At 38.6% G+C, this 24,505-nt stretch overlaps 1 protein-coding gene across 1 annotated transcript; it reads right to left on the minus strand.

Annotated features, from left to right (window-relative positions):
• Positions 1–1,077: 1,077 nt before the first annotated feature.
• LOC136258867 (collagen alpha-3(VI) chain-like) lies at positions 1,078–24,173 on the minus strand. Its single transcript, XM_066052221.1, has 20 exons — positions 24,046–24,173; positions 23,314–23,396; positions 14,095–14,268; positions 12,146–12,481; positions 9,124–9,702; positions 8,715–9,047; positions 8,319–8,633; positions 7,790–7,981; positions 7,151–7,726; positions 6,743–7,072; positions 5,964–6,278; positions 5,740–5,877; positions 5,009–5,584; positions 4,577–4,888; positions 3,749–4,081; positions 3,340–3,477; positions 2,690–3,259; positions 2,296–2,601; positions 1,466–1,741; positions 1,078–1,417 (listed from the first exon to the last, which is right to left on the minus strand). Coding segments are annotated over exons 1-20 (6,087 nt in total). The 5' UTR covers positions 24,048–24,173; the 3' UTR covers positions 1,078–1,214.
• Positions 24,174–24,505: the final 332 nt, after the last annotated feature.

Genomic DNA, 24,505 nt, shown 5'->3' on the forward strand with positions numbered 1-24,505 from the left:
GACAATATTAATTTACATGCTATTTTTCTTTATAACAACTGTAGAAACTAGTGGTGTTATATGGAACAAAGAAAGGATGAAACTAAAGATGAACCAATCTCTAAGATGCCAATTTATTTATTAGACAACTATCCATCAAAGGACCTGGTAACAGTAAGCCTGTAAAGCCAGGAGTCAGAAACCTGTAGCTGAAAACTATTCATGTCAGTGAATATAATCAGAATCTAGCAGAGCTCACTTGGCGAGCAGTTGCTAGACTCATTCCAATGGGATATGGGATAGAAGAAAATATCTACTGCCAGGATGTCCATGAATTGAAGGATGGATACAGTGATAACGAAGGGAAAGAAATCACACAGTGTTGTATACCAGTAAATAGTGGCAAGACAAATAGCCAAGGCAGGAAGAGTTAATACGATTTTAGTTACTGATTTCTCTTTGCTACAGCATTTAGTTTTGTAGATTTGTAATTGTGATTGACTACAGTGTGTTATTTGACTAGCCATTCCGTACAGTATGTTACCATTTCATTTTTAATTGTAATTTCACGTAATTTTGCTTTTGCCGCTCTCACCCATAACTCGAGTATCAAACACACTAGTTGTATGAAGGTAAGTTTTTGGGTGAGTTCGAGGCAAGCTGGGGTTGGCCCAGCTTTTCCGGGATGCTCGCTCCAACCCTAGCTTGCCCGGGCTCGCCTCAATTTCACCCAAAAACTTACAGAGAGTGAAAGTCATCATTATGCTTAACAGGTAAGCAACAGGTTAGCATTAGGGTTAGGGTTGGGTTCAGCTTTGGTTTCTTCTTCACTGGGTATTAGGACAACATTCTATACATAATGAGTTACATTTTAATTTGTGACATTTAAATATGGCAAAAATAAGAAAACCTGGCAGCTAGCAGCAGTGGTACAGTGGTTAGGAACACTGCTTAGGAACACTGCTTAGGAACACTGCTCTCAGGCTGGAGGTCCATGGTTCAAGTGCCTGTGGTGACATGTTCTTATTTTTGGTTTTTTTTGTACCTTTTGGTGTCATATTTTTGTAAGTTATAGTAACATACTGTGTACCTAATGGCTTTTGTGTGATTTGCATAGTGCGTACCACTAAAATTAGCTATTACAGTTTAAATGTAACAGAGAATACAAATCTATGTACAATAAGTTTATGCATCATGCATGGATAAGAACACACAGTGTCAGTTCATACATGCCACTAGACGTCACACAGCCTGCTACAGACTTTAGGAATTGGTATACAAGTTGGGGGGAAATAATTCCACCTTCCATTAATACACTGCAGAACATATGATCCTCTAATGTTAAAGCCACGTCTACATGTGAAGAATGCAAACTTTCCATCATCAGCAACTGTCACATAACCACTTCTTGGAGGCTTTATTGTTGGACATGGTTGTTCTGTAATGAATAATTATAAGCATGTTAAATTGTTAAGGTGTTTCTTACCTTCAACAACTACTGTAACATTAGCTTGAGCAACATGATCAACACCTTTAGCATGATTCCTGCCTATACAGGTGTATACAGTAGTGTGTGGAGAATCAGTAGGGACCAAGAATATTTGTTGATATAATTCTTCTAGTGGATGAGCAGGGACACCATCACCATGCCATTGTACAGTAGGTATGGGTATTCCTTCTGCTGCACAGTAAAGTAGCAACTGAGTACCAACCTTTACTATGTGAGGAGACTGTGATGGACTGATGATCATTTGTGGAGGTTCTGAAGGATGTGTGGTATATACAAATTATACTACTGAATATATAAACAAATGGAATGATCGTTACAATGTTGTATGTATACTGTATACAGAAATGATACTGTCCTAATAATGCATCATTAGTAATGTTAATGAGTAAAATCACTGTTTCCCAACCATATAAACTGCATGCGCTTTCTAATCTGATTCACCCAGTAAATGACTGAAATATTTGACTGCTTTGCTAATCAGGCAATTTTTATAGTCATACAACTCTTGCAAGACATCAATATAGACTCCAGCAAGCATAATCACTTCTTTTACAATACCCTAACCTAATTGTGTACTATAAAGTAATAATAATAGCATACTCAGTGCTACCTTGGATATCCAAACACTCAGTTATCCAAACAGTAAAAATGACTGTTCTATTAGAGTATTATGTCTAAGGTGTACATTTTAATAGAATAATTGATGCCATATAAATAAATGGCTTAGTTTCAGCAGTCAAATGTGCAGCTAATATAAATATGTAAAGCACACAAGTGACATCAAATTGCATTTTTTTTGAACTTACGAGTCACATTTAGTACAACACTATCATTTCCTGTTATTGGTGGATTGGTATTAATCACTACTTCACAGCGATATTCCTGATTATTGTCACTTCTACTTAGAACTGGAATAGTAAAGAAATCTGTGAAGTTGTTTATCAAGCTTCCTTGTATATTCTCCACCCTTCTCACTTCAGTATTACCAGTGGTCCATATGATATCGACTGTAGCAGAAATGTCACTTACTGTTGAAATGTTACATTGTAAAATCAATGACTGTCCAGCCACTTGTTCACAAGGAGCAACAACTTCTACAATAGGTGGTGGAACTATTGGGGATAATATGTATCATTAGGTAAATCACAAATAACATTTATTCATGTACTAGTTACTGTAATGCACAATAAAACTACTTACTAGTACATAATCTATTTATTACAGACTGCTGTAACTGTTGTATATTAAATGAATTGAAAGAAAACCTTTGATATACAAAGCTCCGATCACTTGCAATGGTGCGTAGCTCAAAGTATTCAGCTCCGTCAATCCCAACAGCATAAACATCATAAACATATGCTGCATGAAGATCGTTTGCAGCTGACCGTGTCAAAAATGTATTACTTGATCTGCCAGCAGTGAAAACAATAGCAATGTTTGTGGTGTCAGCTCTCAATCGTAGTGTATCATTTTGTGTACTTGAAAGTAGAAGTCTTAGAGCAGTGTCCGTATTTGTAGAAAATGAACCACTATACGGCAGTCCATCAATGGCTGGCAATAGGGTCTCTAAACTGGTGTGTTCTTCAAGGTCAAACTGAATACGAGCAGTTCTGTCAAACAAGATGGCACCAACTGAACTATTAGGAGATCCAAGCTTCAGTGCAATACTTATACTTTCAGCAAAATCTCTAACAAACTGAAATTCAAATGATCTAACTGCAAAAGAACTGTCCAGTACAAATACCACATCTCTTGCTTGAAATGGACAATCTGTGAGTGAAGGTAAGTAGTATTAGTATATACCATGTACCAATCTAATGTACAGTATTTACATATTACTGTGTATATACCTGTTGTCGGACATAATCTGCATTGCCTGCCTAAATTAAATGCTACTCCAGAGAGAATGTTGCAGCATTCTGAAAAACTTGTTGTAGCAGTTCCAATCGGAGTTCCAGTGCAACGAGTGCTTCGATAGCAAGATGGTGCTAAATAAAGTCAGAGAAAATTACAAGCTTAAGACCAGTTGATTTGTAGCTAGAATACAATTGATACTTATTTACATATATTATCAGTTAAACATATGATGCCATTTTAGGTAGTATTGATCATGCTATAATATTAAAGATGCAGTTTAGTGGTAAATGTAGAAATTAAATGGTTTAGCCTGTACAAGTGAAAACTTAACATTGCTGGGTATACAGTGTCATACTTTAGTAATGCTAGTTCTCCTATCACATACATTGTACACATATTCACCTTGAAAGTCTAATTCAATCCTTCCACTACCATTAACAAATTGTGTGGATGAGAAAATGAATACATCACAATGATAGTCACTAGAACTATCATCTGCATTAAGTGAAGGAATAAATAGTGAGTCTTCATACACTACTGAATCACTACTGATGTTTCCAGCTACAGTTACACTTCTCACTAGTCTTGTATTTCCTAGCGAAGTGTTTATAACAAACCATCGAATGGTTGCATTAGTGGTAATTCCTCTTGCAGCAGTGACAGTACAATCAAGTTGAAGTGACTCTCCAAATACCATGTCATCCAAAGTAGTGACATTTACAATAGGAGCTGGAACTGTAATAATAATATATCATTTAATGTGTACATACAGTACAATGTGAATTGTGTAAAGGCATTGTGCTGACTAAAGTCATATGTATATAGCTATACCATATTAGTATTGGACATTAATAATTATTTAGTCCCTGTTTTTACTATGGACCTATGTCTGTAGACCTTCTGATATCAAACGTGTGTACTTCACAAATTCATCAAGTTGTGTATGCCAATTAGTTTTCTATTTCATGCATTGGGTAGCCAAATATTAGTCATGTAATCACTTACTAATAACTAACTAACTATGTTGCAGAGTTTTTAAACTGAATTCACCAAACTAAACCTAGGACACTGTATGCCTAACTGAATGGCCATCATAAAACCCCAGGACGTGTAACTTGAATACTTAGGCCCAAGGAATAGACACTACTAGACATGTTTCACTGTATTTCACTAATAACCCTCCTTTTTCTACAGTAGTCATTATGTAGTTTGATAGGTATATGTGCTCACTGGTTAAGTCTAGTCTAATGGTTGAATTAGCAAAATCTTCTATCATCAAGTTACACATGTAGTTCCCTTCATCTCCATCCATTAGGTAATCAAATCGAATAATGGTAGTGTATGTATTACCAATGGAATCATCAGTGGTAAGAACTGTTGGTATAACTGTGGTCCTGTTAGAACTTGTAATCCCCACCCAATTGAGATTAACCAAATTAGGATCAACAGTTGAAGTAACCGTTACAGTACACACTATATCAATTGCTTCTCCAATTATTCCTCGTGAAACATCAGGATCTAAGAATGTCCTTGGTGTGGGTGCTATAAAATAAATATAATTGCATAATCATTACTGCACACAAACATACATATTAATTCAGACATCTGCAGAACGTGTTAATATCCTACAACTAATTATTTACTTACAACACAACTACTTACTGGAGCATAACTGTTCAGTTACTTCTTCCAGTAGTCTCTGGGCATTGAAACTATCGAAAAAACCTGTAGAAAAAACAAGTGATCGGTCACTTGCTATTGTGCGGAGTTCAGATAAGCTATTTCCACCAATTCCAACTGCATAAACATCAAATATATTTGTTGCATGAAGTCGAGATGCTGCTGATCGTGTTGAAAATGAACTTCTAGACAACCCATCAGTAATAAATATTGCAACATTTGATGTTTCATTTTGTAATTCTAAATCTCCAAATTGTGCAGAAGTTCTTAAGAAATCTAATGCCCATGCTGTATCAGTATTAAAGCCACGATTATATGGTAAACCAGGATTAATAGCTGGTAGTAGAGTACTTAAGCTGGTGTGTCTTGATATATCGAATTGAAGACGTGCAAAATCATCAAATAAAATTACTCCCACTGAACTTTCAGGAGAACTGGCTTTAAGAGTAGTAGTAATGTTCTCAGTGAACTCCCTGACCAGCTGAAACCTGGAGAATCCAATGCTTCTAGAAGTATCAATCACAAACACCACATCCTTAACAGCCGTAATGGTGCAATCTATAAAAAAAATAATCAAGAAAATTAGTACACGTGCTTTTATATTAACATTAATTGAAGTTAAGTAAAGAATAGATCATGACCTATTACTAATTGACTTATCACTATCACCAGACAATATTATACCCATGTGTATGATACATAGTAGTACTCACTTGGACTAATAGGACATGGTTGACATCTACTATCCAAGTCATATGACACACCAGAGAACTTTGTGCAGCAGTCAGAGAAGGTGATAGCTTGATTGAGTGGGTCTCCACTACAACCACTTGTGATGTAGCAAGATGGAACTGTAGAATATAGAGACATAATATAAATGCTAATAGTGACTGTATAGTAAATTGATGTGCATACTACAGGTATATCAAAGTCTCACTTGGAAAGTCCAATATAATAAATCTACTCCTCACAATTCTAGGAGAAGTATTAAAGATCACAGTACATTGGTATACTCTACCATCATCAGGGATATGTAATGGTTGGGTGACTAACAGATCACTATAAATTGCTGAATTGTTTGTAATGTTTGGTATTATTCCATCCACTCTCCTCACTGTTGTATTACCAGTAGTCCATATAATATCCACTCTACTAGAAATGCCTCTCACACTAATAGCATTACATTGTAAAGTTGTTGATTGTCCAAGTGTTGGTGTGTTCAGTGTAGTAACCTCCACAACAGGGGATGGTACTGTGTAAGAGAGAGTTAATTTTATATACTGTGATTTGCAAAAAAATAATTTTCGTATGCAAAACTTGTACGAAAATTTCTTACATAATTTTTTTTACATAAGATCGAACTACTCTAATAGAGCAGTCATTCACATAAATCATATGAAAATATTTTTGCACAATAATAAAGCGAATTATGGTAGTTATAAATCTTAAAAAGTCACACAAAAATTTATCCATCGTTACTGTATGTATTAAACATATACACTCATAATCAGATGTACATGTGATTGTCCATTATCATGAAAACGGTGACAATGTATTAAAGGTATATATGCAAGTTGAATCTGCATGGATAGCTGATAACTAGTTTGAATTTAGTTGTTAGGTAAATAAGACATTACTGCCAACTTAAACCATTTCATGTACTAAAGTACAGATATAAGTTTTCAGTATTCTGTAGTGAAGTTACTGTATACATACTTCTGAAATTCTGCAGCTGAACAGTTTGAGATTCAAACATTTCATCTGCTTCAAGATCACATGTGTACTTTCCTTCATCTCCTTCCATTAGATAGACAAATTGAAGTACTGTAGTGTATGTGAAACTGAATGCATTGCTAGTAATATTGGTTGGTGTAACAGTGACCCTGTTGTCAGATGTGACAATGTTATCAGAGTCCAACCAAGTCAGCTGCACTGAATCAGGATCAATAGCAGATGTTATTGTGACTGAACAGATTAGATCTTGCATTTGTCCAATAGTTCCAGAGAAAAAACCACTGGGTTGTAATGAAATTCCAGGAGAAGGAACTACAGAAAAGACATATATACAATGTTTAAATAATTACACTGACACTTTATAGCTAACTATCGGTGTAGTGTACTTACCAGAGCACAGTTGATCTGTTATATTAATTTTCAGTTCTTCCAGGGCAAATTCGTTAAAGAAATTTGTAAAGTAAACAAATCTTGGATCACTTGCAATGGTACGGAGTTCATTAACATCAGCACTACCAAATCCAATAGCATAAATATCAAATATATTTGCTGCATGAAGTGCAGCTGCAGCAGATTGTGTAAGAAATCGATTATCAGATGGTCCATCAGTGATGACTATTGCAATGTTAGATGTTTCATTTCGTATTCCCAACACCCCATTTTGTGCACTAGATAGTAAAAATTCAAGGGCATTAGCTGTGTTAGTGTTAAAACCACTGAAATATGGTAATCCTGGATTAATAGCTGGCAATATTGTAGACAAACTGGTGTGTCTTTGAAGGTTAAACTGAAGACGAGTAAACCTGTCAAACAGTATCACACCAACCATACTTTCTGGAGAGATAAGTTTCAAATCAGTAGATACATTTGCCACAAATTCTCTTATCCTTTGAAAGCGAAAACTTCCAATACTGCTGGTAGTGTCAATTAAAAACACTATATCTTTAACAACTTCAATAGAACAATCTGAAATGAAATGTATAGTACTGACATTATAATCTGCATACGTGCTACAGTGTATATGTGTACCTGTTGTGGGGCACAGTGAACATTGTCCATTTGAAGCATATGATACACCAGAAAGCTCAAAGCAACATTGATTGAATGATATGGAATCATTAAATGATAGAGAGTCATTAAATGATAGAGACTCATTAAATGATAAAGAGTCATTGCCAATTGGTCCTCCATCACATCTAATTGTGCTAAAACATACTGGTGCTATGAAATCAAATAATATAGCAAATAATAAGATACATACTTTTAATACCAATAAAATAAGATAGAATACATTGATTAAATTAATTTAAATTGCTCCGTGCAGTCAGTCAGACAACAGAAGATATACATAAGATACTGTAATTGTTTTATTGTACAACACAAAGAAAACACAAATACAAGTCTCAGTATATACAGAAATTTATATTTGCTAAAAAGTGAACTTGTTGCAGTGTGTTTGTGCAGCACCATACATGTATATAGTATTGCTCTTAACAACAATAACACAAATAGATATTGTGTACATTAGTGCTCAGTCCATACAAAAAATAGGGCTTACCAAAAAAGTCCAATGTCATACTTCCACTAAAGATGATTGAAGGACTCTTATTAATTAGAAGTCTACACTGGTAGGTTCTACCATTATCAAGTACAGTTAGTTCAGGTAGTACAAGTGAATCATTGTAGATTGCAGAATTGTTTTTTATGGTGGCTGAAGTATCATTAACTATTCTCACTGTCTTACCATCAACACTCCATATAATATCTACAGCACTACTGATTCCTATAACGGTAATAACTGTACAGTCCAGTGTTAATGGATCACCCAAAACTTGATCGTCAAGTGTAGTGACAAGCACAACTGGGTTTGGCACTGCAGAATATAAGATATCAATAATAATAAACACATACCATAACACTCTTTACTTGCTTTCATATGACTGTATGTACTTACATCTGAAATTTGTCAACTCTGCTGTCTGAAACTTCAGTGCGTCATTTACTACTGAGTAACAGGTGTAGTTACCCTGATCATCTTCAAACAAAGGATCAAACCGAAGAGTTGTAGATAAAGTGCTGCTGTTTAAACTGGTGGAGTTATCAGCTGAGATGATAGTTATTCTGCCATCATCCGTGGTTATGTTGTCAGCATTCAACCACTCCAATTCAATAGTATCAGGATTGATTTCAGGTGGTACAGTAATAGAGCAGATTACATCTTGTCTCTGTCCCTTAGTGTTTTGTAGAAAACCACTTGGGTTGAAAGAGATTATTGGACCAACAGCTCCTGTATACAATTATAATGAAATATTCATTGCTTTAGTATCAATATGTGAATGTACTAACTATAACAATTAACAAACCTGAACAAAGACTTTCTATAATGCTTTCCTGTAACTGTCTAAGCCCATTGCTGTTGAACTGGTTTGAAAAGAAGACAAATTCTGGATCACTAGCGATTGCATTGAGTTCTGATATGTCAGCACCATCAACTCCAACAGCAAAAACATCAAATAGGTTTGCAGCATGCAGTGAAGCTGCAGCTGATAGGGTTGCTGATCGACTGTTAGATCTTCCGTCAGTTATAACAATTGCTACATTAGGAACTCCACTCCTAATTCCCAATCTCCCATTTTGAGAACTTGACAGCAACAACCTCAGTGCCTCTGCGGTATCAGTTCCCCCACCATTGTAAGGTAGACCAGGATTGATAGCTGGTAATAGTGTGCTTAAACTGGTATGGTCTCGGAGATCAAATTGTATACGTGCAATACTTTCAAACAGAATAACTCCCACTCTACTTTGAGGAGAAGAGCCTACAACATCAGCTACTATGTTAGCAGTGAACTCCCTAATTAGTTGAAATCGAGAACGTCCAATGCTTCCAGATTCATCAATTACAAACACCAAATCTAGTGGTGCATTGGGTGAACATCTACATTCTACAAAAGGAAATGCTTTATATAACTCATAAACTCAACAACACAAATATAAGTCAGAGGTGTATCTATCTACATATATGTACAGACATTAGACAAATGCAAAGATAATACATCGGAATGTTTGAATGTATAGTTGACACTGAAATTTGTGCATATAATATGCACAAATTTCAAAGTCATGCTTATTAGGATACTAACTTAGCCATCACTATACATTCAAACGTTTCAATGTAGGAGCACATTTTCTAAGCAGTATACTAATATGTAGAATTGAAAAGTATCACATTAAGTAAATTTAGACACCTTCATGTTAGGTAAGTTATGCAAGCAAGCTGTGCTGTAGCATTTAGTAAACATTGATTGGATGTAGCTACTATTGCGATTATTGTAATAATCAAGACAAGTAGTAGTGTTTAGTGCAGTCATAAAAAAGACAGTTTTCTGCCTTGTGACAAACAAGTTCTGTAGCTACGTACAATCAGGTGTGGATCCAGGGTTTGGAAAGGGGGGTGCACCAGGGTAGTAGGTATATGGAGCAGGAGGTCTGAGGGCACAACCCCCCAGAAGCTATAGCCATTCATATGTCTCAGGACAGAAAATTTTGATGTAAAGTGGTTTTATACACAAATGTCAAATGCTACTACTTTTAAGTGAACTACAATGATCAAGAGTTCCGGCTATAGGGATAAGTGACAGTCATAGGTAGTTCAACTACCAGTAGCTATATATGAGCCTAAAGAATGGCAAACACAAGACCATGTGCATTATTTTTGCAAAATAGTCTTAGCAGGCTACGTATTCCCATGCATGGGATAGTGCTGCAGATACTAGTTTTCATATTCAGCAACTATAGAGGATTCTCTCAATAGTCAATAGTGTTGGGTGAGTGGTGACTGTTCTATTAGAGTATTTGACTGACTGATCTATTAGAGTATTTCATCTTGTATTATTTTTTGTTTAATTTTTATTTGGGGAGGGGGAGGGTATGTGCCCCCCTTGGATCCGCCACTGTATGTGTTATACACAAAATGGAATTTCAGGCTTCTGTCAATCATACCCAGATAGAAACAGATTATGGATTATTATTTATTTATTTTTTTGCAAAACTGAAATCTCTTGGCATGGGATTACTACTTCCATGCTAAATTTAAGTAACTCAACTATCTCCAAGATGTACACTTCTTAAAGTTTGCTTACCTTTCCATACTGCAATCTTCTATTTTTTTGTAACAAACAAATGTGACCGGATTTGCGAAAAGGTACCTTTTTCACACATAAAATTTGACCCATTTTTTCAACTTTCAAACTTTGTAACTTTTGTATCATTGCAAGCACGTATCTGTAAGTTTCCATGAGTATGCCTACATTATTTGGCTACATTTTGATACAAACAGAAAGTCAATCAGTGCAAGGAATCAACAGTTATGACATTTTGTATGTTCATATGTCAAATGTGTGAAAAAGGTACCTTTTCGCAAATCCAGTCACAAATAACTTGTATAATGTTCCTTTCCGGGTTATATGGTACAGAAGTTATCATTTTAGTGATTATCACTTTAGAGATAAATCATGATATTTTCCAAGTATTGATATTGTACATGTGTTATTTAGCTATCTTTATTATTATGTCTTTACAATAGTGCCACTTGTTATGGAGGTCCTAAGATAAATAATTAGCTAAGAATCCTTGTAACATACGTATTAAGTTCACCTACCTGGTTAACCATACATACTGCACACAAGTGTATTAATATAAAAGCATATGCTACAAAAAAATGTTGCCATAAACAAGGATGATAGTGGCTAGTTCTTCCTGTAGGAATGCGGAGCAATACCTACCAGTAGCTATGGGAACTACATATATGTATCATGAGGTATTCAGTATTATGAATAAAGGGTTTAGTATTGATCATGACACTAAAATGGCAGTATTGCTCAGCCATAATATGGGCATAACTGGCCTTTTGATTCATCAGCTATTAAACTAGTGAAATACAGGAGGTGACTTGTTGTCACACTTACCAAACGAACCAATTAAAAACATGAAGGATAAAAATCTAACTACAGATGAAGTTAAAATGTGAAAACCCATGATTTACTATGATGATTGAGATGCTTTAATAGCTAGAACAGTCACATGGAATGAAATAATTATGTCAACATTTAAAAATCAAATTTAAGATTCAAACTAGGGATCTACATACCTAACACCAAGAATTCTAACTATTGCCAACTATCCTTAGTTTCTACCTTACAGTGTATAAATTAACATTTTAGACTTATAAATAAAAATATATAATAGTTCATAAGCTGAAAGCTGTATGTACTTAATAGCACAAAGTAAGTGCTCTATTATTTTTCATAGCACAATTTTTAAAGGCTGAGCCCTTTTTCACAGCAGCTCAGCTGTTTTGGTTTTAAATGTATCTACATCTACACATACCAGATGCTGATGGGATAGGTACAGTAAAACTTGCTGTAGCAGTAATTGGTGGAAATGAATTTATCACCACCTCACACTCATAAGTGCTTCCAATATCATCAATACTCAATGATGATGTGATGAGAAATGAGTCATTGTAAACTGAAAGTGTTCCAATGTTTCTGGCTAATATGTTGTTTTGTCTTCTCACTTGAGTGTTGCCAGTTCTCCATATAATGTCCACTCTACTGGTAATCTCTCCTCTCAAAGCAACTGCTCTACATTGCAGTGTCAACGGCTGGTTAATTGTGGAGGCATTAATGGTAGTGATTTCAACAAAAACAGAGGAATCATTACCTACAAATGTGAAATAACAAAGTATGGACAATAGCAAGTTACTTCTAGTATCCTTACTTTTTGATCAATAATCAAAAAATAGGGAACTACAATCCATGCAAAAACAACCAAGCTGTAAAAAATGATGCAGCCTTCAAAATCCTTGGTGTAAATTATTATAAAGGTGACTGGCCAAGAAATTGCTACAGTGATGTTAATGTGTTAATGCAATTAATATTTAGTGCAAAATTCTTTGGTAGAGCACAGGTGCATGCCTAGTTATGCAATCCCATTTACTATTTCACAACATTTTTACCCAGGCTTCTGAAGGCCACACCCAGCTTAGCCATTTTGCATGGACTTGCAAATTTTACAGCAAGAAAACTTTGTTTTTTCTTAATACATGTTGATTAAAGCTGATGTATGGAGTGTTTATGTCTATTCTGGCATTAAGTTCCACTTTGGGTATAAGGAAGCATAATTATTGAGTTAAAACAGTGATGCTTATTGCTTTATGGGAGTTAAATTCTTTCATATTGGTGTGGTGAAGTGTTATCTTAGATAGAATGTATTAAGTGTGTTTCCATGCCAGGATGATCTTAAGGTTAACCGAACATAATCAATGAGGATGATTTATCAGACTCATGCATCTAAATCCCACTGCTGCTTTAAATAGTGAGCTGGGTAACATTCATCAATCATTCAGCAAGTGAGACCAAATTTGTAAAAGGTACCTTTCTGCACAAAACTCAAAATGTACTACTTTTAACTGCATGTCACAAAGACTAGGATGTTCCACTAATGATTTCTACTACTATTCTGGCACTCTGCTGGGTCTGCTTTCTGTGCCCTGTTTCTGGAGCACTGTACAGTGTAAATCCACTAGTGACAATGTGAGAGGCCCTGATACAATTCTAGCTATGCTGGAACAGCTCATATTGACACGGTCAGAGAGCTGAAATCAGGTGGATGTTTTCTGGAACTACAACAAATGTTCTCAGTTGATAGAGTGTCAACACTGACCTCAAATTTAACTTCACATATCTTTTTCGGTACTTTTGAGGGATTTTCCAATCCTGTTTTAATATTACAGGTGGTAGCAATAGGGTGGTGGGTGGGGGGCAACTTCTAGGGCATGAAATGGACCTAAATTATGAACAGTATTATTGTGCTCTGCCAGCCTGTGAATTATGAACAGTATTATTGTGCTCCACTCATTGTGAAAAATTTTTGGGTACTACTTTGGCCATTGGTGGTTTAGTGTGCAGCATCTATGTGCTGTGTGCATGGTGCGCAGGAAAGGTACCTTTTGCAAATTTGGTCACAAATTTGTACCACTAGTATTGTGGGCTACATGCCGCTGTTAGCTTGTACATGTATGTACAGTATGAAACTGCAGACATGAGTGGTTCATATAATTATATTAATACTCAGGTAACTATGCATGCTCATGTGACAAAATAAACGTCCTCATTACATCACTGCACGTTAATAATAATTGTACTCATTAGATAAACCTAGATTTTGAGCATATGTTATATTGTGCCTAAAGGCATGGGGTATGTTAGAAAACAAGGTAGAGTATATGAGATTTATTACCTACCCAAAACAGCCTAAATAGTGTCTAAAAATACCTGGTAATGATGATGGTATAGGAACAATTGATGATGACTGTATTGGCACTACTGAAGTAGATTGTATTGGCATAATTGATGATGATCGCATTGGCACAATTGATGATGACACAGTTGATGATTGTTTTGGCACAGTTGATGATAATTGTACTAACACCATTGATGATGATGGTGCTACATGAGGATAATAGTCGATAAGCATTGTTATGCATCTATAACACATATTATGCACTACACAACTGTAAATGCACAAACACATCACAGCATCATCAAAACACAATTATTGTTTAATTAGCTGTACATCATGCATCTAATTAAGCCGTAGTCCACTGTCATTATAACCCAATAACACTCACAATTCTGAGTCATTGGTATATAGCACAAGTATAAAAGGAAAAATTAAGAATTTTAGCTAGGGATTTTAGAAACAAGTTGATGTTGTGCTACTTCTGAAAACAAGGCGCCATGCAGCCAGCTAACTCATCTGGAATTAACTATAGACAGTATATGCTACTATGAATTAACCAACTATGTATTACTATTTTACAATAGGGTAGTTTTGGGTTGTACAATAATATTATTAGCTAACTCTCGTATTTCATAATTCATGAAATTTTCGTAATTCGTTCGATTACTGTAAGGCCAAGTCAAGAGAGCTCACGTGAGGGAATCGCACGTGAGCCTGAGAGGGACCACGCCGTCGTGTTGAAGTGTTAACAAGGACATTATTAGTACACTACGTAGGCTCACTATTGTTGTAATTTTGCTGTGTAATGGTTATTACTAGAGTGGATTCTCGTTTATCCAATTGAGACTCTGTATAATAAGGCGTGGTGCCCGACAACTTGGAGGTCCCCTACCGAGATTGAAGATTAAGGATCAAGAAAGGAACAGAAGTGGCTGCCACGGCGACTACTGATAGAGATGGACGAAGAGGCAGCGCACAATAAGATGTTTCCGTGTAGTACGTGTCATGAAGAAGTGGAAGACCACGATGCAGCCCTGATGTGTGATGTATGCGAGCAGTGGGAGCACATCGAGTGTATCAAAGTATGCGACCGCCCATCAGTAGAATTGTACACATTATTGTCAGTGACGTCCAGTAAGGCACTTGTGTTCACGTGTACAGCATGCAGGCGCAAGGGTACCCTCGCGCGTCAACTGGCTGAGGCGCAGATAACGCTCAGCAGCATGCGTACGCAATTGAGTATTTACGAACGGCTGCTCCAGGAGCGGCAACGTTTAGTAGAGTGTATGGCAGCAGAGAAGGATGCGCTTCAATTAGAGAATACGCGCCTTCGTGACCAGCTGGCGGATGCGCGTCGAGCAAGTGATGAGCGTGGCGTGAGTGAGTTAAGTGGCAGTGGCTTGCAGGTTACAAAGCCACTAAGTGTGTTGGCACCAGAATTCGTTAGCGCCTCGGCTCGCCAGCCTGGCCATGTAGTACAGACGTTAAAGCCTATGGCTGCCAGTAGTAGTGGAGGTAGGCGCAAACTCCCTTCAGTACCTGAAACAACACCCACCACAACCACCTGCTCAATGTCACATATAAGTCCACCCACAACTCTACACACCACTCCAGCTAGATCTGGTTCCTCATTGGTATCAAGGAGGGAAAGGCTGACCTTAGATGCAGCATCCCCACAAGCTCAACCTCCTAGTAATTTTAAACACCCCCCAGGGTTCAAGGAGCTGAGAGACAGAGTGAGTAAGTTTACTGGAAATGGCAAGGAAGATTTTGAAGTGTGGTTAACAGATTTCTGTGAGGCCACTGGAGACTGTGAATGGACAGACGTGATGAGAGCACAGTGGTTCTCTTGGTTTTTAACTGGGTCAGTGAAGTCTACATGGCAGAGAACACTAAATCAAGAAGATAAGGCATCTTGGACGTCAATTGTGCAGGCTTACAAGAGCCACTATGGAGTCCACATGGATCCACGCACAGCGTATTTAAGGTGCCACGAGTTACAGTACCAGGATTTTAAGTCTGCTCAAAGCCTACTAGAGGCTATGAAGGATTACCAGAGAATGGCGCCGGACCAGCTCTCGAACAATAATCTCATTTCCATATTGTGGAATAAAGTACCCTTCACTCTTCAGAAGGAGGTTGGGGAAATCAAGGACTGGTCGCTCCAAGACCTGCTTCAACGTCTGTTAAGGGCAGAGGCACGACTAGCGGAAAGAGAGCGTAGAAGCAGAGGGGATGATTGGGGAAAGGCTCGGAAGTCAGGAGGATATAATAGTGGATCAGCCAAGAGGGACTTAACTGAGAAATCAATTGAGAAGCCACCAGTGAACAAGGGTACACCCAATGGAGAACAAAAGGGGCAGGACACCAGAGGGGCAGGTGAGTTTTCCTTGAAACATGTTAAGTGCTACAAGTGTGATAAGAAGGGACATGTAGCAAAGATGTGTCCAAACACTGAGACTCCTAAGGGATCTCGACGAGTAACTACAGAAGAGAGTACTAACGAAAAGGGCACCAGAGAGTGTGAGAATGAACAGACTAACTACGAGGAATTGTGGTCCCGAGTTGTCTCAGCTGACAGAATCAGTGACCAAGGAAACCCCCCTGAGTGCCCACCAATGGTTGGACCTACTTACAAAGTCAATGTTACTGTCGAGGGTTATAAGACTAGAGCCCTGTTAGATCATGGCTCCCAGGTCAGCATAGTGCGCCGACAAATGCTACCAAGAATCCAAGAGTTGAATAATTGGCCAACTGCAACTTGTGTAGCCAAGAATATGCCTCTGAGAACTCACCCAGTGGGTGCAACTGGGCAACGGCTAGGAGCACTTGGTGTGGTAGTGTTGAATGTGCAGGTGGAAACTACTGGCAAGACTTGTCCTATCCCATGTTTTGTACTTGACTCCAGCCAACCACTATGGCGAGGAGAGCTTAAGGATTGTGGAGTACTGTTTGGGACGAATGCTTTGGTAGAGCATGGTTTTCATGTGAGTTACTCAGATGGCACCACTATTGAACCTACCCCAAGGGATAGAGCTGAAAGGTCAAGTGCTAATGTGGTTAATGTATTACAGGTAACTTTAGGTGAGACAGTACACATCAAACCCAGTCAGATGAAGTGGACTAAAGCAGTAGTTGATACTCAAGGAGACTTTGCAGGAACCTGGTTGATATCACCTAACGAGGAGCAGTTAGCTAAGGAACAGTGTGATATGACAGAAGCTTTACTGGAGGATGTCAACACTATGATCAGAGTCCCATTGCATAACTGGGGAAGTTACCCCATTGTGGTGAAGAAGGGGACTGTTATTGGTAACATGGAAGAGGTTGTCGTTGTGACAAGGGATGACCCAGTATGGGTAGATGACCAGACGGATGAGATAGTGAGAGTGTGTCAGAGTGAATCTGCAGGGGAAGGCAGAGATAAGAAGTTATGCAGCGAACTGCAGTTTGGTAACACCTGCACTTCCAACGTCAAGGATGACCTTAGACTGATAGTCCGTAAGTATAATGATGTGTTTGCACTAACTGATGATGAGTTAGGTGAGACAAGTGTTGTAGCTCATGCCATTGATACCGGCACTGCACCACCAGTGAAGTCAACTGCTCGAAGGCTGCCTTACGCGCTACGTAGGGAGCTAGAGGAAGAGATGGATAATTTGTTACAGTCAGGCTGTATTGAACCCAGTACCAGCCCTTATTCATCCCCCTTAGTGTTAGTCTGGAAGAAGAGTGGAGGACTGAGAGTCTGTGTTGACTATCGGGCTCTGAATAGGGACACTGTACCTGACCGTTACCCTCTACCTCGTATCGACGAACTGATGGACATGGTAGGAAAACGACACGCAAAGGTGTTTTCATCACTAGACTTGATGAAGGGCTACCATCAGGTGAAAATGGAAGATTGCTCAAAACCCAAAACTGCTTTTATCTGTCACCTGGGTCTCTACCAGTACAGGCGTATGCCTTTTGGCTTAACCAACGCGCCAGCAACTTTCCAAAGGCTGATGGGTAAGCTATTTAGTGGAAGGAAATGGGATTTTGTATTTGTGTATCTTGATGATATACTCATTGCTTCACAGACAGTTGAGGAGCATTTGGATCATCTCCAGAAGGTGTTCCAGCAACTATGGGAGTCTGGCCTTCGTCTGAAGCCTTCGAAATGTATGTTTGCTACTGAAGAGATTGAGTACTTGGGCCACACCTTGACTCCAGAGGGTGTGAAGCCCAATGAAAAGAATGTTCGAGCCATTACAGAGTTCCCAAAACCAAAATCTACTAAGGAGGTACGAAGTTTTGTTGGGTTGGCAAATTTTTATCGTCGTCATATTCCGAACATGGCAGCCATCTCACGGCCCTTAACAGATCTTACAAGACACGAGAAGTCTACCGGAAAGCCTGTACCGTTTGTGTGGACGGAAAGCTGCCAAAGGGCTTTTGAAGAAGTGAAGAAATGCCTTATCTCTGCACCTGTGCTACACCCTCCAGATTGGGAGAAGGAGTTTTTCTTGTGGACAGATGCAAGCTTAGTGGGTTTTGGAGCAGTTCTGGAACAAGGTACACAGGATGGAGAGCGAGCACCAATCGCCTATGCCAGTCGTGCGACAACTGCAGCAGAACAGAAGTACGGTGTGATGGAGCTTGAAGTGGCTGCATTAGTGTATGCCCTGGAACATTTTGAAGTATATCTGTTAGGCAACCAAGTGACAGTGTACACGGACCACAAGGCACTGGTGCAGTCCTATCTACCTTATCTGAAGAGCCAAAGCAAAGGGATACTGGCTCGCTGGTACTTGCGGATAGCAAGATTCTTGCCAACACTCAAGCTAGAGCACAAAACCAGGCTCTGCAAATGTGGTCGCAGATGCTTTATCAAGGGCACCAGCTGCTGATGTCAGGGACAGTAATGCAGTCCTTGTAGTTTCAGAGGGTTTATCAGTGGACAGGCCCAACAATTTACAGTTTGTCCAAGAGCAGCAGAGAGAGGATAGTGAGTTGGTGAAGTTAATCAAGTTCCTAGAAATCAAGGAGTTACCTAGTGATCCTACAGAGGCTAAGGTAGTGTTATCTCAGGCCAAGAAGGGGTACTATATGGTAGAAGGAGTGTTGTATTTTGATGGAGCAGATATGCCAGACCGTAGGAGGCTTGTAGTACCTAAGCACCTACGGGAGCAAATACTGGAGGAACATCACGATGCACCTTATGCAGGTCACTTTGCTGCAAAGAGAATGAACAAGAGACTGAACCAGTATTACTACTGGGCAGGAATGAGGGCAGATGTACATAGGAAATGTTCATCCTGTGTTGAATGTGCCTCAGTGCAGGGCCAAGGTAACCCTGGAAGACCCCCCTGAAGAGTATTGAGGTGGGTGGTCCGTTTGAGTGCATAGGAATGGATTTCCTTGAGATGGACACTAGTAAGAGAGGAAGTAAATATGCACTAGTGTTTCAAGATTATCTGAGCAAGTGGCCGGAAGTCTACCCCGTGAAGGACCGCAAAGCAGAGACTGTAGCTAGATGTTTACTAGACTTGATGTGGCGACATGGTGTGCCAACACGAATAATTCATGATCGCGCAGCAGAATTTTTATCGGATGTAATACAAGAGACTGCTAAACTGATAGGATTGGAACAGTTACCTACTTCTGGAGGTCATCCCCAGACCGATGGTCTTGTTGAACGTTTCAACAGAACTCTGAAACAAATGTTAGCTAAGTTAGTGAGTAAAGGAGGGAGAGACTGGGATGAGCTGCTTGGACCGGTACTGTTTGCTTACCGTACCACCCCACACTCATCAACTGGTGAGTCACCTTTTGTATTGGTGTATGGTAGAAATGCACGTATGCCAACTTCATTGGATTTTAGTGCTCCTACAGTGCGTTACCCTATTGTAGCTACAGAATATGCCAAGGAGTTGTGTAAGGACCTGAAGGCTACCAGAGAGTTGGCAGGCAAGAGTATTAGGAAAGCTCAGATTGGGCAGAAGACACAATATGATAAGGGTGTGAGAGAACGTGATTTACAGAAAGGAGACTTAGTTATGCTGAAGGTACAGCCACGTTTTAAGTTGGATCGACCTTACAGAGGACCATTTGAGGTGCAATCACTATCATCAACAAATGCTGTCATTAAGCTGGTAAATGACAAGAATGCTGAACCGTGGAATGTGTCAAGACAAAGATTATCTAAGTGCCACCCTGGTATGGAGAGGGTGCAAAAACCCTGGGTAGGCCATTCTAAACGGCTGAGACGTCGCAGAGTACTGAAATACATCAATAAGGGTATAGGCAGTGACAACAGTCAACCTGCTAAGAGGAGCCAATCAGCAGCAAGTAGTGAGAATCAACAGATCCCCCAGACTAGAACAAAAACTCGTAGTGGAAGAGTAGTCAGAACGCCGCTGCGTTTTAAGAATACTGACAGCCCCGGGGCGCGCCATGTTAAGGAGGGGGAGGTTGTAAGGCCAAGTCAAGAGAGCTCACGTGAGGGAATCGCACGTGAGCCTGAGAGGGACCACGCCGTCGTGTTGAAGTGTTAACAAGGACATTATTAGTACACTACGTAGGCTCACTATTGTTGTAATTTTGCTGTGTAATGGTTATTACTAGAGTGGATTCTCGTTTATCCAATTGAGACTCTGTATAATAAGGCGTGGTGCCCGACATACGTTGCTATGCACTGCTAAGGAAGCGTTTGTTACACAAATCGCTTTTACCAACATATTACGCACAGAAGTATCTTCTAAACTGTTTTATAGTGTGAATAACGTGTTTTCCCCCCAAAATTCTCTCGACAAAGCCTCAAAGCTGCTCTTCATTTTCGTTCGCGTACGTAAGGGATACGCCCCCTTTCAGCTCGAAGCGATAGGCTATTCCTGGTAGTGTACGAGGCCTGCACCATTGTTTTTCAGTTGCTAAACGCCTGAAAACCTCAAGGGGAAGGCAGTCTGAGGAAAGTCGCCACACCCGTATTTCAGTCCACCGAAAAGAAACCACCTCAGAGCAAAGTCCAGTGCAGAAGTTTAATGCAGACTTCATTTCGCTATTACTTCTTACGTAAAAGCTGCTTTTACCACTATTTAACGATTTTGCTCACGTGGGTGCCTGATTTTACTCATGTGGGTGCTTGGTTTAAAAGTAAGGAAACAAGGGAGGTCGCCCACTCCTGCAGATATAGTGGTGGATATTTAACTAATCCCAAATTCAGTCATATAATTATACCCATGACTGAATTAGGGATATATATCACTAGTATATCTGCAGGTGTAGGTGACCTCCCTTGCTTTCCTACTTTTTCTATGATCCCTAACCCTTTATTATCCCCAATATATTTCCAAAAACGAGGTGTATAAGTGGTGTGGTGTACAACTAATCTATACTAAAACAGCTAATCTGTGAAAAAAGGGTGCGACCCCCCCCCCCCCCCCCCCCCCCCCAAAAAAAAAGGAAAGGAAAAAAACCCGGCCAGAGTAAAAATATAGGTTAACAGCAAAAATTCTAATAAGAATTCATGTCAATTTGTGTTGTCTTCTTTTCATAAGGATTCACCATCAAATTTACGTAAATCATCATCATTAAATTTCTTACCATTAACCTTCAGCACCATCAAGGCCATTTCTTGCCCCACTTTGGATTTAACATCTTTTTCTCACCAAGGCATTTTTGGGCCCACAGCATTTTTCACAGCTTACCTGTTTTAGGTATTGTTATCACTTGTTCTGTAAGTGCATGCCCCAAAGCCAGTCTAAGGCTGGCTTTGGGGCTTCCTTTTCGTTTTCTTCACTGCAGGAATGACAAAGAGTGGAGATTTTTTTTATTTATTTGTGGTTTATAAGCCTATTTGAACTATTTGTTGCTTATAATTATATAAAGTTGTGCAATTACTGTAATACTGTAAAAAATTTATCACATGAACTCTCTCTACAGATAGACTTGTGAACTCTCTATATAGTGGCTTCTAATGTACACTGTAGCTGAACTCTCTACAGGATGACTTGTTTTTAGCTAAACTCTTTACAGGATGTAGCCTGTATGGTGATTTGCAACATAGTTGAACTCTCTACTGATATTCCTGAACTCTAGCTAAACAGAGAGACTTGTATATAACATAGTTGAACTTTCTACAGTATCATAGCTGAATTTTCTACAGGGTGACTTGCAACCTACAGTAGCTGAAGTCTCTGCAGGGTTACAGGATGACTGCCGCCAGTATAACCTATCTACAGAGAGACTTTTAGTGTAGCTGGATTCTCTTGTTGTAGCTGAACTCATTACAGGGAAACTTTGTTTTGTAGCTCACTTACATGTATCTACAGGGCAACTTACTTGTAGCTGATCCATCTCAGTGGCAGATCTAGAAATTTGCAGAGGGGGTTTCAGATTTCAGATTCTACTCAACTTCAGCCTAGCTGTAAGTTGAAGACCAAAACAAAAGTCATAACCTGGTGTTGAATACTGTAATTGTGATTTCAAAGGCAAAAGTATGAAGTTTCACCAGTAGAAAGTCTTACTATAACACACTGTGTATAACTTGTGGTGATTTTATCACCCACACGACAAGTCATCAATAAATTTGGGCATGCGTTATTTTCAGAGGGGGTTTCAGCTGAAACCATTGCAACCCTCTGTATCCGCCACTGCATCTACACCTGAACTCTCTACAGGGTGGCTTGCTTATAGCTGAACTCTCTGCAGACAGATTTGCAACATATATAGCTGAATTCGTAGCTGTAATTTCCACAGAGAGAATTATTATGTAGCTAAATACTCACTTATGACCTACCCCTAAAGGATAACTTGTAACATAGTTGAACTCTACAGGGTGGCTTATCTTGTAGCTGAGCTCTCTACAAGGCGACTTTTTGTATCTCTACAGGGTGATTTGTACTGTAGCTGAAGTCTCTAGAGGGTGTGACTTACAGTAGCTCATCTTTCTATAGGGTGACTTATTACACTATACCAAAGTCTTAAATCTTGTGTGATTATGCTCATATTTGGTTGGTATGCTGATTACTGAAGATGAAGGCATTTCCATAGCAAAAATCATCTCAAGGTAGCGCATGTGTGAATATCGTTCTTTGTGCAATAACACACTGGAGTAGAACTCTAGCTTCTTGAGATGCACTACTTACTGTGTGTCCGGCTTGTCAGCCAATAGTTAAATTGATTTCAAAGCAATCCGTTACACATACATATCACGTAACTTACAATCTATGGAATTTAACAGCTAAGGTAATGCAAATTATACTTACAGTTTGCACTTGGATTTATACACCACGAATACTGTGTCGTCAGTAGTAAAGCAATTGCTATGCTTATTAACATCTTGAAATACCTGTTAGATGACATACACAATGTAAAGCATACATGTACACAGATGCAGTATTCACATGGTATTAACACAAACTGCTATTTTAATACATGAGTAATTTCTTTATAGAAAATATATAGCTATCATATACACATGTCAATACCTTTCACATTACTCAAATGATGACACAAAATGTTAGGACTGAACTTTTATAGCAACCCATTACTACAACATGGGTTCTTGAGGACATACATGCAGAATCTATAATAATCCTCTTACAAAGTAGGTAATCATAAAAAGGAGATTGCTTATATGTCTGCCCAGATAAATTCAACCTAGGATTGGACCTATATACACCATGATACATCATTAATTTATTTTAAAAGTTTTCACATGTTTAGGACTCCCATACATACAAATACAAACACATGACACATACACATACACAAAGCCTCTGAAAGCTGTAAAAAACACATTTATTGCTGCCAAAAGATGGATTTTCGCTATAATGCAGTGTATAAATTGTTGAACTAATACAGCTTTAATGACTTGGTGCTCCAAGCGTTTCAAAATCCGCTTAAAATCTTTTTGTAATAAGTAAGGTATGTACCATTTGAGATTCACAGTAGGTAATTCTCACAACCGAGTCAGTATACTAGAAGAAAATACATACATAATTTAAAGTGTTTGAGTGGTAGCCACTTAGATGAAGCTTCCTTTGTCTTCCATTTTGTTATGTATTTGCTGTCCATCTACTGCAATAGATGTGGTACACCTACATAATGTATTAATGCACAACTCCCAACATATTTCCATCCCCCTGCAATGAATGAATGTCTTAATAAGGAATTTTGGCCTATGTCCCTAGCAATTGTGTAAGTACATGCTATTACTAGCACAAGATACTTTTAAATTTAGTAGGTGTTTTTATTGGGACGGTTTAACTTATTTCATACAGTATGTGTATAATTATGTACATAGAAACCATAATTGGACTACTGGTGGGTTTAAATATACCATTTCCCCATACCAATATGCATTTATAAGGATTGTACATCTAAGTGTTGGTCACTATACATGTAATCATTCAATGCACATCAGCCCACCATGGAGAACTAGACAGTTATTCAGCA

Source organism: Dysidea avara, chromosome 1, assembly GCF_963678975.1.
Source record: "Dysidea avara chromosome 1, odDysAvar1.4, whole genome shotgun sequence".
Classification (NCBI taxonomy): Eukaryota; Metazoa; Porifera; class Demospongiae; order Dictyoceratida; family Dysideidae; genus Dysidea; species Dysidea avara.